Source organism: Aristolochia californica, unplaced genomic scaffold (assembly GCF_029961685.1).
Source record: "Aristolochia californica isolate CCGP_79_NKW_82.1479 unplaced genomic scaffold, dmAriCali1.0.hap1 SCAF_4, whole genome shotgun sequence".
Taxonomy (NCBI): domain Eukaryota; kingdom Viridiplantae; phylum Streptophyta; class Magnoliopsida; order Piperales; family Aristolochiaceae; genus Aristolochia; species Aristolochia californica.
In genome coordinates, this window is record NW_027182103.1 from 31643066 (window position 1) to 31655336 (window position 12271).

The window sequence follows — 12271 nt, forward strand, 5'->3', positions numbered from 1 at the left end:
AGGAAGACGATGACGATGAATAGGAATGGGATGATTGAGCTTTGAAGGAAGCTTGACCTGGATCTCAAAGGGAGAATCCAACCTGTTTACTCTAAGCTTACTCTAAATTAACTTTAATACTCAATGCTTGTGTTTCTCATTACTCTTACCCCTTAAATAGGGTTCACCCGGTTAAGGTTTAAAATAAAATATTCTAAAAATACCCCTATAAATAAAATATTCTTAAAATACCCCTGTAACCTAAAATTGAAATAAAGTAAAGTAAATTAAAGAAAAAACTAAAATAATAATGTTATTACATGCATAACATTTAATATTATTGCGTGCATAACACGCCACTTTGGACCAAGCATTAGCCGAAAGAGACACCTTCCTCACTGAGGTGAGAACTCATCTCCAGGAGGCCCAGCATTCTATGAAGATGTATTATGAAAAGAAGCATTGGGAAGTTTTCTTTTCTCCAGAAGATTATGTTTGGTTGCGTCTCCAACACTACAGGCAGCTGTCGCTGATAGCCTCCAAACTCCACAAGCTCTCTCCGAAATATTATGGTCCCTTTCAGGTTATGGACCGCATTGGTACAGTTGCCTACCTCTTGCAGCTTCTGCCAGAGACCAGGTTTCAACTGAAGGCCTTCCAAGGTGATTCACCCTTGCTGCACACACTGCTGCCCCCACTACATGAGGGATGTGTCCTTTCTACTCCCGCACAGGTATTACAGGCTCGCTTCATTCAGGGTGTTTGTGAGATCCTAGTGCAATGGGCAGATGCTGACCCCAGTGACACGACATGGGAGCCATTACCTGCGTTTCGTACCCTCTACCCATACTTCGAGCTTGAGGACAAGCTCTTTCTCCAGGAAGGGGGGTGATGTTATGGACTCCATAGCATCACGAGTTATCCATAGGCATAGGAATTAAATTATGTCAATTTACTTTTCATGTAATTTCATTTGGTTTGGGTAACTTTGTTTGGTTTGGTTTACTTGGGGTTGGTGCAGTTGTAATGTGGGGTGAAACACTTGACCTATGGGTCACCTTTGTAATTCCGTCCTCAACCCTATTTAGGGGGACGTCAAGGGAAGAGGAAATCAAGTATTGAGAAAATTAGATTAAACAGGTCAGATTCTCCCTCAGAGGTCTAGGTCGGATTCTCCCTCTGAGGTCCAGGTTGAGCTTCCTTCAAAGCTTCTTCATTCTCTTTGATTTCCATCATTCCACATTCCAGAAACAAGAATTCTCTTCTAGCGTCAAGAGCATCCATGGAAGGAAGTGAGGAAAGAAGGGTGACTTGATCCATGGCAAGGGAAGAACCTAACACTACTGTTTAGACATTGAGCCACCAGCGGTGCCATGTAGTCTAGCCACCGAGCACAACCAGGGTGGATTCCAGTTCACCGATAACGACATGAAGGAATCAGTCTGATATGGCCAACCTCCAGCTAACCACACCTCCACCATTGAGGAACATACAATGATAAATAAATAAATTTCATTAGGAGCAGCAGTAAGCTGCTGTCCATACAAGGGCCGAGAACTAGGAAGGGTTCAGCCCTGTCCAGATCGAAGGGCACTTTTTCCTGAACCGGACCACATCAGATCAGTGGGCCCACTCCTTCATAGCAATGGATCCATTCGTCCCTTGCCATGTTATGCGAGCCGTGTCTCGGAACCCTAACAAAAGAGTTAGCTGTCATAGATAATAACACACGTACCAAGTTCATTTTGGCCATTGGAGAGAAGGTTTCCTCATAATCAATTCCATATCATGGTATATAGCCTTTAACCACGAGGTAAGCCTTCAGCCGAGCCACAAACCATCTAGATTGTGTTTAACAGCAAAAACCCATTTACAACCAACGTGTTTCTTATTTGATGGAAGCAGGACTAGAGCCCATGTCATATTTTCATAAAATGCCTGCATTTCTTCATCCATTGCTGCCTTCCACCCTGGATGCTTGAGAGCCTCCTAATAGGACTATGGTACAGATATGGAGGAAATAGATGAGAAATTGACAACATGTAGGGGATAGACGATGATGAGACACATAATTTCATATAGGATGAGAAGTAGAGGGTATGGTGCATGATCTGGGTTCTTTTCTAATGGCAATAGGACGAGTGTCATATTGTGGGCCAAAAATACCTAGTGCATAGAGAAATTTAGCATTGTCGCTAAACAATCATTATTCTATTTTTTTTGAATAAATTACCACTCATAATAGACTCAATATCAATCTTCTATATCAGGGGAATCATGTTCCCACAAAAAAAAATTTCAACAATTTGATCATGGATTGGTCTCGGTTAACTGAAATTCCAAATCGACAAAACTGCTTTGATAGCTTCTTCTAGATCGAGAGGCATTCATATCCACATTCTCATAAGATGAAAAACATTCACATACTCATCTTCTAAATTTTAAAACCAGTAACATGAAGAAAAAAAATAATGAAGGAACTTATCTTACACTTTTTTGTCTTCCTTCACAAGGAGCCTTCTATGAGTGGTTTTTATCATATCTTCTTAGAGCATTCCTTTTGACGTGGGGATCATAAATTTAATGCTCTCAAAACATGTTGAATTGAGGACCCCTTTTCTAATATTCCATGCAAGGGAAGAGAGAAAGAAAAAGAAGAAAAGGGGAAGAAGGCTCTCGGGTAGAGAGAAGAGGAGAAGAGAAACAAGGTGTGAGTCAAGCAAAAAGAGAGAGATTTACTCAAGAAATATTGTAGGAGTTTAATTAATTCTGAGTTACAACACCTTTATTTATAGTAGAGGAAGTGATAGAGTCCTTATTCAATTAAATTGTAAGTCTCCTAATTTATTCCAATATAACTCTCTAAGATAAGTCGATCATGAAAAGATAAACACAATCTACTAGAGGTCTAATATAACTTGAAATCTAACTCTTCTTTAATCACATGGACATAAGAGAGGAGGCTTGATCGTGGTTTGATCTTTAGGGGTCCCACACTATCTTCTAGCTCATGTTGATAAGGTTACCAGCTTGTGGTATCTTTGTGTGTTCCACTTGATATTCAAATCTTATAACTTATTCTAGTTCGTGCTTCTTATCTCCTAACTGGTGCCAGCCTAGATGAGGACTCTTCTTGGCATCCCATGTCCTCATGGTGGGTCCCACATTGTAACACTCCCCCACAAGCTGGGGGTGAGAAAACATCATAGATGCCTAGCTTGCTGTATATGGTAGACATAATCTTGTGAGTGATCGGCTCTTTTTAGAATCCCAATTCAGTATGAAGAGATTTGATCCATAGGAGTTCAATAACAATGGGTGCCATGGCTCTTTATTGTACTTCTGCACTAGACTGTGCTACTATATTTTGCTTCTTGCTTCTCCATGTAAAAAAATTCCTTCCAACCATCGTACAAAATTCTGAAGTAGATTTCCAGTCATCTAGGGATCTGGCCCGGTTCACATTTGAGAATCCTTCGATGTTGAAGTGACCATGATTTTTATAGAGAAGCCTTCTTCTTGGAGCCCCTTTAAGATATCATAATATCCTTTCTAGTGCTTGCCAATGACTAAGTTGTTGTTTGTGCATTTATTGACTCACCACACTTACTGCACATGATATATTTGGCCTTGTTACGCACAGGTAAATGTGTTTTCCCACTAGTCTTTGATATTTTTTAATATCTACATCTTCTCCAGTACCAGTACATAATTTTGTATTTGAGTCCATAGGAGTTTCTGTTGGTTTGCATCCCATCATTCCTGTCTCCTCTAGTAGATCAAGGGCATACTTCCTTTGGGATAGCACAATCCCATGTCTGGATTGTGGTACTTCAATACCCATAAAATATTTGAGTAGTCCAAGATCCTTTGTCTTGAATTCAGCACATAGTTTTTGTTTTGTTTTTTGGATGCCCTCTGAATCACTACCAGTTAAAATGATATCATCAACATATAATGCCAAAATTACCTTGCCTCTAGGTTTTTTTTAAATAAATACTGAGTGATCTCTAGAACATCTATAAAATCTATCCCATATGAGGGCTTGACTAAATTTCTCAAACCATGCCCGAGGGGACTATTTTAGACCTTACCAAGATTTTTTTAGTCAACATACTAACTTCCCCTCAACCACATACCCAGGTTGTTGTTGCATATAAATTTCTTCTTCGATGTCCTCATTCAGAAAGACATTTTTCACATCAAATTGATAGACCTGCTAGGAAAAGTTAGCTGGCAGAGATAATAACACACGTACCGAGTTCATTTTGGCCAGTAGAGAGAAGGTTTCTTCATAATCAATTCTATAACATTGTATATATCCTTTAACCATGAGGCAAGCCTTCAGCCGAGCCACAAACCCATTTGGATTGTGTTTCACAATATAAACCAATTTACAACCAACGTGTTTCTTATCTGATGGAAGTTGGACTAGAGCCCATGTTTGATTTTCATAAAAAGCCTACATTTCTTGATCCATTGCTGCCTTCCACCCTGGATGTTTGAGGGCCTCCTGATAGGACAATGGTACAGATATGGAGGAAATAGCAGAGAGAAATTGAAAACATGCAGGGGATAGATGATGACGAGACACAAAATTTCATATGGGATGAGATATAGAGGGTATGGTGCATGATCTGGTTCTTTTCTAAGGGCAATTGGACGAGTATCATATTGTAGAATATAGGATCTCATGAAAGGAACTTTAGATCAATAAGAAAGAAGAAGAAGAAGAAGAGAGAAGGAGAAGAGAAGAAGAAGAACGTGGAAGAAGAGAGTTTGGATTAAGGGAGAAGAGGGTTGCGTCAAAAAGAAAAATGAGGGCTGGACGAATTTGTGGAAAGAGAGGAGAGTGCTTCAATGCCCTACCTCTTAGCCAATGCCTTTATTTATAGTTTTACAATACCCTTAGGGCTACAACTTGATAAAACAAAAGACATAAAAGGAACACATATTTACACTTCTATGCCATCTTCATGGAAAGTACCATATTTTACACATATGTAGTCCTTGTATAAGATCCATGGGGTTGCTTTCCTAATAGGTTCGAGCCTTTTAGCCCAATGGTTTCAACATGGTATCAGAGCAGGTTGGTCCCGAGTTCGAGTCCCGCTTCCACCGAATTTTGTCCCAGGTATTTCTGGTGAATTTATCCCGGTTTTTTCCGGTGAATTTGTCCACGGGTTTTCCCGTGCAGGGGAGTGTTGGAATTTGTGTTTATATCGACCGGGTCAGTCCTTTTATAAGATCTGTGGGGTTGCTTTCCTAATAGGTTCGAGCCTTTTAGCCCAATGGTTTCAACACATATTGTGGGCCAAAAACAACTGGTGCATGGAGAAATTTAGCATTGACTCTAAACAATCATTATTCTATTCTTTTTCTGAATAAATAACCACTCATAGTAGACTCAATATCAATCTTCTATATATGGAGAATCTTGTTCCCACAAATTTTTTTTCGAACAATCTGATCATGGATTGGTCTCGTTTAACAGAAATTCCAAACCGATAAAACTGCTTTGATAACTTCTTCTAGATCAAGAGGCATTAATATCCATAATATCATAAGATGAAAAACATTCACATACTCATCTTTAAATCATCTTCTAAATTTGAAAACCAATAACATGAAGAAAAAATAGTAAAGGAACTTATCTCACGCTTTTTTATCTTGCTTCACAAGGAGCCTACTATGAGTGGTGTTGATCGTATCTTCTTAGAGCATTCTGTTGGGATCTTCCCGGGCCATGGATCTCATCACCCTTCTGCCTTCTCTTCCCTCCAGATTTTCTCCTGATGTGGGAAGGAGTTTTCGGTGTTTGGAATGTGGAATGGTGAAAGCGAATTGAGCCTTGAAGGAGACTCGACCTGGACCTCAGGAGGGAGAATCCAACCTCTAACCTTCTACTTGATTCAATGCTTGATTCTTCATTAAGCCCTTCTCCCCTATAAATAGGATTAGGGACATGAATGACAAACCTGACCCATGGGTCACTAAGTTCATGGAAATTACAACTCTAACCTTCTACTTGATTCAATGCTTGATTCTTCATTAAGCCCTTCTCCCCTATAAATAGGATTAAGGACATGAATGACAAACCTGACCCATGGGTCACTAAGTTCATGGAAATTACAATCAAACCAACCCCAACCAAAACCAACATATATAAAAAGGAAAACTCCATAATTTAATTTCTATGATGTTTATTACCTGGGATGCAATGGAGTCCATAACACATTCCTTTTGACGTAGGGATCTTAAATTTAATGCTTTGATACCATGTTGAATTTAGGACCCCTTTTCTAATATTCCATGCAAGGGAAGAGAGAAAGAAAAAGAAGAAAAGGGGAAGTAGGCTCTTGGGTAGAGAGAAGAGGAGAAGAGAAACAAGGTGTGCATCAAGCAAAGAGAGAGAGAGAGATTTTCTCAAGAAAGAATTATAGAACTTTAATTAATTCTGAGTTGAAACACCACTATTTATAGTAGAGGAAGTGATAGTCCTTATACAATTAAACTTTAAGTCTCCTAATTACATTCCAAATCTAACTCTCTAAGCTAAGCCTATCATGAAAAGATAACACAATCTACTAGAGGTCTAATATAACTTGAACTCTAACTCTTCTTTAATCACATGGACATAAGAGAGGAGTTTGGCTCATGGTCCTATCTTTATGGGTCCCACATGATCTTCAAATCTTCTAACTTATTCCAACTCGTGCTTCTTATCTCCTAACTCGTGCCAGCTTGGGTGAGGACTCTTCTTGGCATCCCACGTCATCATGGTGGATTCCACCAGCTCGTGCAACCATGGTGGGTCCCACATTGTTACAAACACTAAGAAGCAATGGATCTCCATGCACAATATGAGAAAATATAGTTATTTATTTCCTTAATGAATATTTTGTGCAAACCTCATTGAATTCGGCTACAGTATTGAGCATTATAAACAAGAATATACCTTGGGAGAGAGATCATAACCTTCTTTCTCCTTCTCCACGTTTTTTCTCATCTCTTCTATAATCCCTAACCTATAAATCTTTCTTCTCTTCTTCTTCCATGGCAACATTGAAGACAAACTCTTCATGGTTTTTCTTAGAACAAACTCTTCTCTTCTACATATTAGAGGCTAGTGGTAGGAGGAGTGTTAAATTTAGGACTCCGTGCTTCGAACCTCAAGCAAGATAAGAGAGGAGAGAGAAGAGAGAAGAGAAGAAAATAGCAAAGATAGAGAGCTCGAGTAGATAAGAGATAACAGAAAAGGGAGAAGAGAGACTTTAGGCTAGGGGAGAGATTCTTCCACGAATTTAGAAGAGGAGAGCTTGAATGAAAACCTTCAACCAAGACCCTATTTATACTTTTTCCATCACATATTTAGGAAAACTTCTCAATCAATTAGGATCCCTAATTACATCAATCAAGGAAGATAAATTACATCAATCAAGGGAAAATAAAGTGACATTAATCAAGGAAGATTACAAATCTTCCACCTTGTGACACCTCATGCCACCTCTCTTGGTCATGTGGGTATGATGGGCTTGGTCCCACCTATTAACAAGGAGAAGAGAGGAATAGAAGAAGAAGAGAGAAGAAGAGAGAAGGAGGAAAAGAGAATCGATGACTAGAGAAAGAAGTAGGGAGAGAAAAATCAAACTTGATAAAGAGAGATTTTCCCCTTAGGTTTTAATTAGGCTTAGCTCCTCTCACTTTATTTTATATTGATGTCTCGATAAAATTACAAGAGTTCCCCTTGGCAACTTTGGAAGAAAAATAACATAAGTTTGATGAACAAATTATATCACATTCTCTCAACACCCTCTCTCAAGTTGGGGTTTCAAAGACATCAAACACCTCACTTTTGAAACATGAATGCCAAATTGTACCTGTTGCTTGGTGAAAAGAAATCTCAAACTAATTCTTGGAAGGAATGTAGTGGAAACTAATAACTCTAGTTGTGAATTTCTTATGAATAAAATGACAATAAAACTACATGTGTTTTTTCCATGTTTGCCCAGGTGGCTTCTCAAGAGCAGGGTGAATTGAGATTCTAAGTTAAAAATTAAAATGCATGGAGTGCTAAAATAAAGTTTGAAAAATAATAAAAATACCATACACCTTAGAAGAACAAATTTTTTTCGATGTTTCTTTATTGGTAGTTATTGTCCAAGAACCCTTGCTTGGGAAAATTCCTCTAATATGGTTTATTAGCTGAAATTACAAAGAGATTTAAGGCTCTATTTAAGCCAGGTGTAATCCAAAAATTCACAAATTGATCTCTCTTCAAGAGATTCTATACAACTAGATTCTAGTTCTAGTGGGTACTCTAGTTCAAGATTTTAGACTCTAGAAGGCACTATAGAACTTCTAAAAAATAAAAAGAAAAAAAAATGTGCAACTTGTTTGGACAATAAAACAAATAGGACCTTCTCCAAGTGGTATTCAAGCTTCTAGATCTTAAAGCATGTCAAACAAATTGTTTGGAGCTTGATGGAACTATGTATGCTAAGAAATTTGAAAGAAGATGAGAGGTTTGAGAAAATGCATTTTTTCTCTCAAAAAAGATAAAATTTAAAATTGGAATAAAAAATGGTTTTTCATTGGTTTGATATAACATTATAAGCTCAATCATTAGAATGTAACTTGTTTGACACCCTATTTGTAAGTTTCCTAGCAAAACTAGCATTTTTTTGTCCGTTTCCATAATGTTGTCAGACACATTGTCTGAAAACTAGAAAGGTATGATCAATTAATAATGTGTAACAACTATATTTTTTAGTTCTTAAGGGATTCTTCATTGGTCATAATATTGAAGGAAAAGCTTTCATGCCTTTTAGAAAACACGATTGATTGATCAATCCTACCTGATTGATTGATCAATCCTACCCGATTGATTGAGCATGCTTCATAGCCCTAGCAGGTAGAAGTCAGTATGATCAATCATTTAAAGGAGTATGATTGATCTTTTATGTTCCTTCGCCATAGATTGAGTCACCCGATGATCACTCTTTCCTTCCAGGTTGACGTGCGTCGTTGAAGGAGACTTGGAATTCTTTGATCGAGCAATAGTGAGAATATAGAATTAACAAGAGGAGGAATAACTGAGCTTGTGAAGGGAAGCCCACCCTTGACCTCAAAGGGAGAATCAGACCTTGCACTAAGTTAATTGATCAAAGCTTACTCTTCTTCTTACTTCCCTCCTTTATATAACAAGAAGGACCATCGTCCATACAATTTCCCAAACAAATCTTTTTCCCATGACGTCCACAACTTGGCCAAGACTTCCCTACATTTCTCATGACGTCCACTCTTTTCCCAAGATATCCATACACTTCTCATGACGTCCACTCATTGCCTAAGACATAGCTACATTTCTCATGACGTCCACTCCTTTCCCATAACCGGATGCTAACCTCTAAGACAAGCCCCACACATATAATGCAAATTAAATTCAACCCATCCCATATCGTGAAATGAAAATGATACCCACTAAGTAACCTACATGACATGCCTCCACACTATTGCTGAAAATTACATTAGACCCAATTCATAACGTGACATGAAAATTATATTAGACCCTTATCCTTACTTGAAAGTGACCCCACCTTGGTCCCACGTCTAGCAAGCACTCTAGATGTTATGGAGCCCATAACATCACTCCCCTCCTGGAGAAAGAGTTTGTCTTCAAGCTCAAAGTCAGGGTAGAGAGCCTGAAATTCCGTCAAGGGTTCCCACGAGGTTTCTTCTGAATCCATCTCCGCCCACTGAACTAAGATTTCCCAACGATCATTGTTGCGACGAGCCTGGAAGACGCAAGCTGGAGTGGGCAGGACGCGACCATCATGAAGGGTCGGCAAATGAGTGTGCAACATCGGCGAGTCCCCTTTGAAAGGCTTGAGCAGTGATACATGGAAGACATCATGAATTTGGGTGTTGGGGGGAAGCTGGAGATGGTAGGCCATGCTGCCGATTCACTCCAAGACCTGGAATGGGCCATTGTACTTGGGTGAGAGTTTATGGTGTTGAGACGCAGTGAGGGACAACTAGTGATACTTATGGAGACGCAGCCACACATAGTCTCTAGGAGCATAAGATTGGTCACAGTGGGTCTTGTCGTAAGTATTCTTCATGACCACTTGAGCCAGTTGTAAGTTGGCTCAAACCTGGGCTAGCATGTGGTCTCTCTCCGCCAATGCCTGATCAATAGCAGCAACCCGAGCAAATCCAGCAATATAAAAGACAAGTCGAGGGGGTTCCCGACCATAAACCATCTGGAAGGGAGTGGTTTTGAGCTCGGTGTGGTAAGAAGTATTGTAGAAAAATTTGGCCCACGCAAGCCAACAGACCCAAGTTTTGGGATGATCACCCGCCAAGCAACACAAATACATTTCCAGAGTACGGTTTAAGACCTCAGTTTGCCCATCTAATTGGGGGTGGTAAGTTGAGGAGAAAGCCAACGTGGTGCCCTGTAGCTTGAAAGGCTTCTTCCTGAAGTTACTCATAAAGATGACATCTCGGTCACTGATGATGGATTCCGGAAGGCCATGGAGGCGGACAATATGATCCATAAAAATTTGAGCTATTTGAGAAGCTGTATATGGATGTGATAGGGGAATAAAATGCCCATACTTGGAGGAACGATCCACCGTCACCAATATGAGAGATGTACCCAAAGATTTTGGAAGACTATCAATGAAGTCCATGGAGACATCGGCCCAAACCTAAGTAGGGACCTGAAGTGGCTGGAGTAAGCCTGCTTGGCTTAAGGTTTCTATTTTGTTGCATTGGCAGACTTGACAAGCGGAGACATAGTCAGCGACTATTCTTTTCATTCCTTTCCTATAAAAGTTGCGACAAAGATGGAAATAAGTCTTCTGCTGGCCTTCATGGGTACTGTTATGATAGGTGGAAAGGATAGTGGGCAGTAAGACATTTTTCAGATGAATCCGATGGTCACAATGACGGATAGGAGGCAGAGATTGCGGCTCCATAAATAAATCCCCAAATTCTGCAATGAGAGAGTGTAATTGACTGCTGTTGAGGTTCGCCTTCTGAAGTTGCTGGAGTGCGCACAGCGAAGGTTACTGAGTCCCATGAAGGGTGATGTGGTGCTGGCCCGAAGTGATACTCATAGTCAATGAAGTGAAATCCCACAATATCTTACCCAACATTTGGAGCCACTTAATGTCCAATATGAGATCAAACCCGGCCAATGGAATAACCAAAGTGGTGGCCCTCAATAATAAACTTTACTGCTGAACAGAGACCCAAGCTGGTGATCTTTTCCCCGTATGCTATTGAGACTGAGAGTCCAGAATTCTGCTGGATTTCTAAGCCCAATTGAGTGGCTGCAGTTTGGCTTATAAAATTTTGGATACTTCCCAAATCAAGCAAGGCGAGTAACCGGAAATTTTGAATGCCCGCGTGAACTTGCATGGTGTTGGTGCTTTGTAACCCAGTCATAGCATGGATGGAAATGCCCGGTTCTTCATCCTCAAGGGCTTCCTCATTTTCTGGTGGGGGGGAGGTGGGGGGGGGGGGGGGGGGGGGGGGGGGGGGGTCCTCCTCTAGATCTTCCATTTCCAAGCAAAAGAGCCGCTTGCATAAATGACTCGGCAAATATTTTTCATCACAGTTAAAACAAAGCCCTTGTGCCTTGCGTTGTTCCATGTCTGATTTGGAAAGGTGCTTGATGCATTGGGGAGGTGGAGTACACGAGGGAAGCTCAGAGGGCTGCGTAGGAACTGGTCCTGGGCGCAGAGGGACTGATGGCCGTAGAAGGTTCCAATAGCTGCTCGGCCTGGCCAGGGTGGGCAACGCCACTGAGAGTCTTTCATCAGACGTTGTTTGGCATCCAACATTCGTGCCAAATTCATTGCATAGGCTAGAAGGGGGGGGGGGGGGGGGGGGGGGGGGGGGGGTCATTTAATTCCACCTCGAGGCGAAGTGCCCCCACTAAACCAGTAGTAAACATTTTAACATATTGAGTAGGACGCACATATGGACTAACTCGGGCTAGTCGTTCCTGAAATTGTTTTTGGTAGGCCTTGATGGAACTTGTTTGTTTCAGATTGACTAAATCCCCCAAAGGATTGCTGCAGGCAGGGGGTCCAAACCGCAACATACAAAATTCATGAAAAAGGTCCCAATCTTGTACCGGATGCTCAGATTTAAATTGGTGGTACCTCAGGTTGGCTTCACCGAGCATGTGAAATGCAGCTAATGGAACCCGTTCCTCTGGCTGGGTTCGTTGGTTCCCAAAAAATTGGTCTGTTATGGTCCCTAACCATGGATCTAG

General features: G+C 40.5%; 1 protein-coding gene across 1 annotated transcript; it reads left to right on the forward strand.

Moving 5' to 3' along the window:
• The first annotated feature begins 421 nt into the window (after nt 1-421).
• Nucleotides 422-871, forward strand: LOC137963205 (uncharacterized). Its single transcript, XM_068810376.1, has one exon. The coding sequence runs from the start codon at nt 422-424 to the stop codon at nt 869-871; it is 450 nt and encodes a 149-aa protein (XP_068666477.1).
• The last annotated feature ends 11400 nt before the right edge of the window (nt 872-12271 follow it).

Coding starts and splice junctions, on each gene's coding strand:
- LOC137963205 (XM_068810376.1), top strand. CDS start 422: ATGTATTATGAAAAGAAGCATTGGGAAGTTTTCTTTTCTCCAGAAGAT.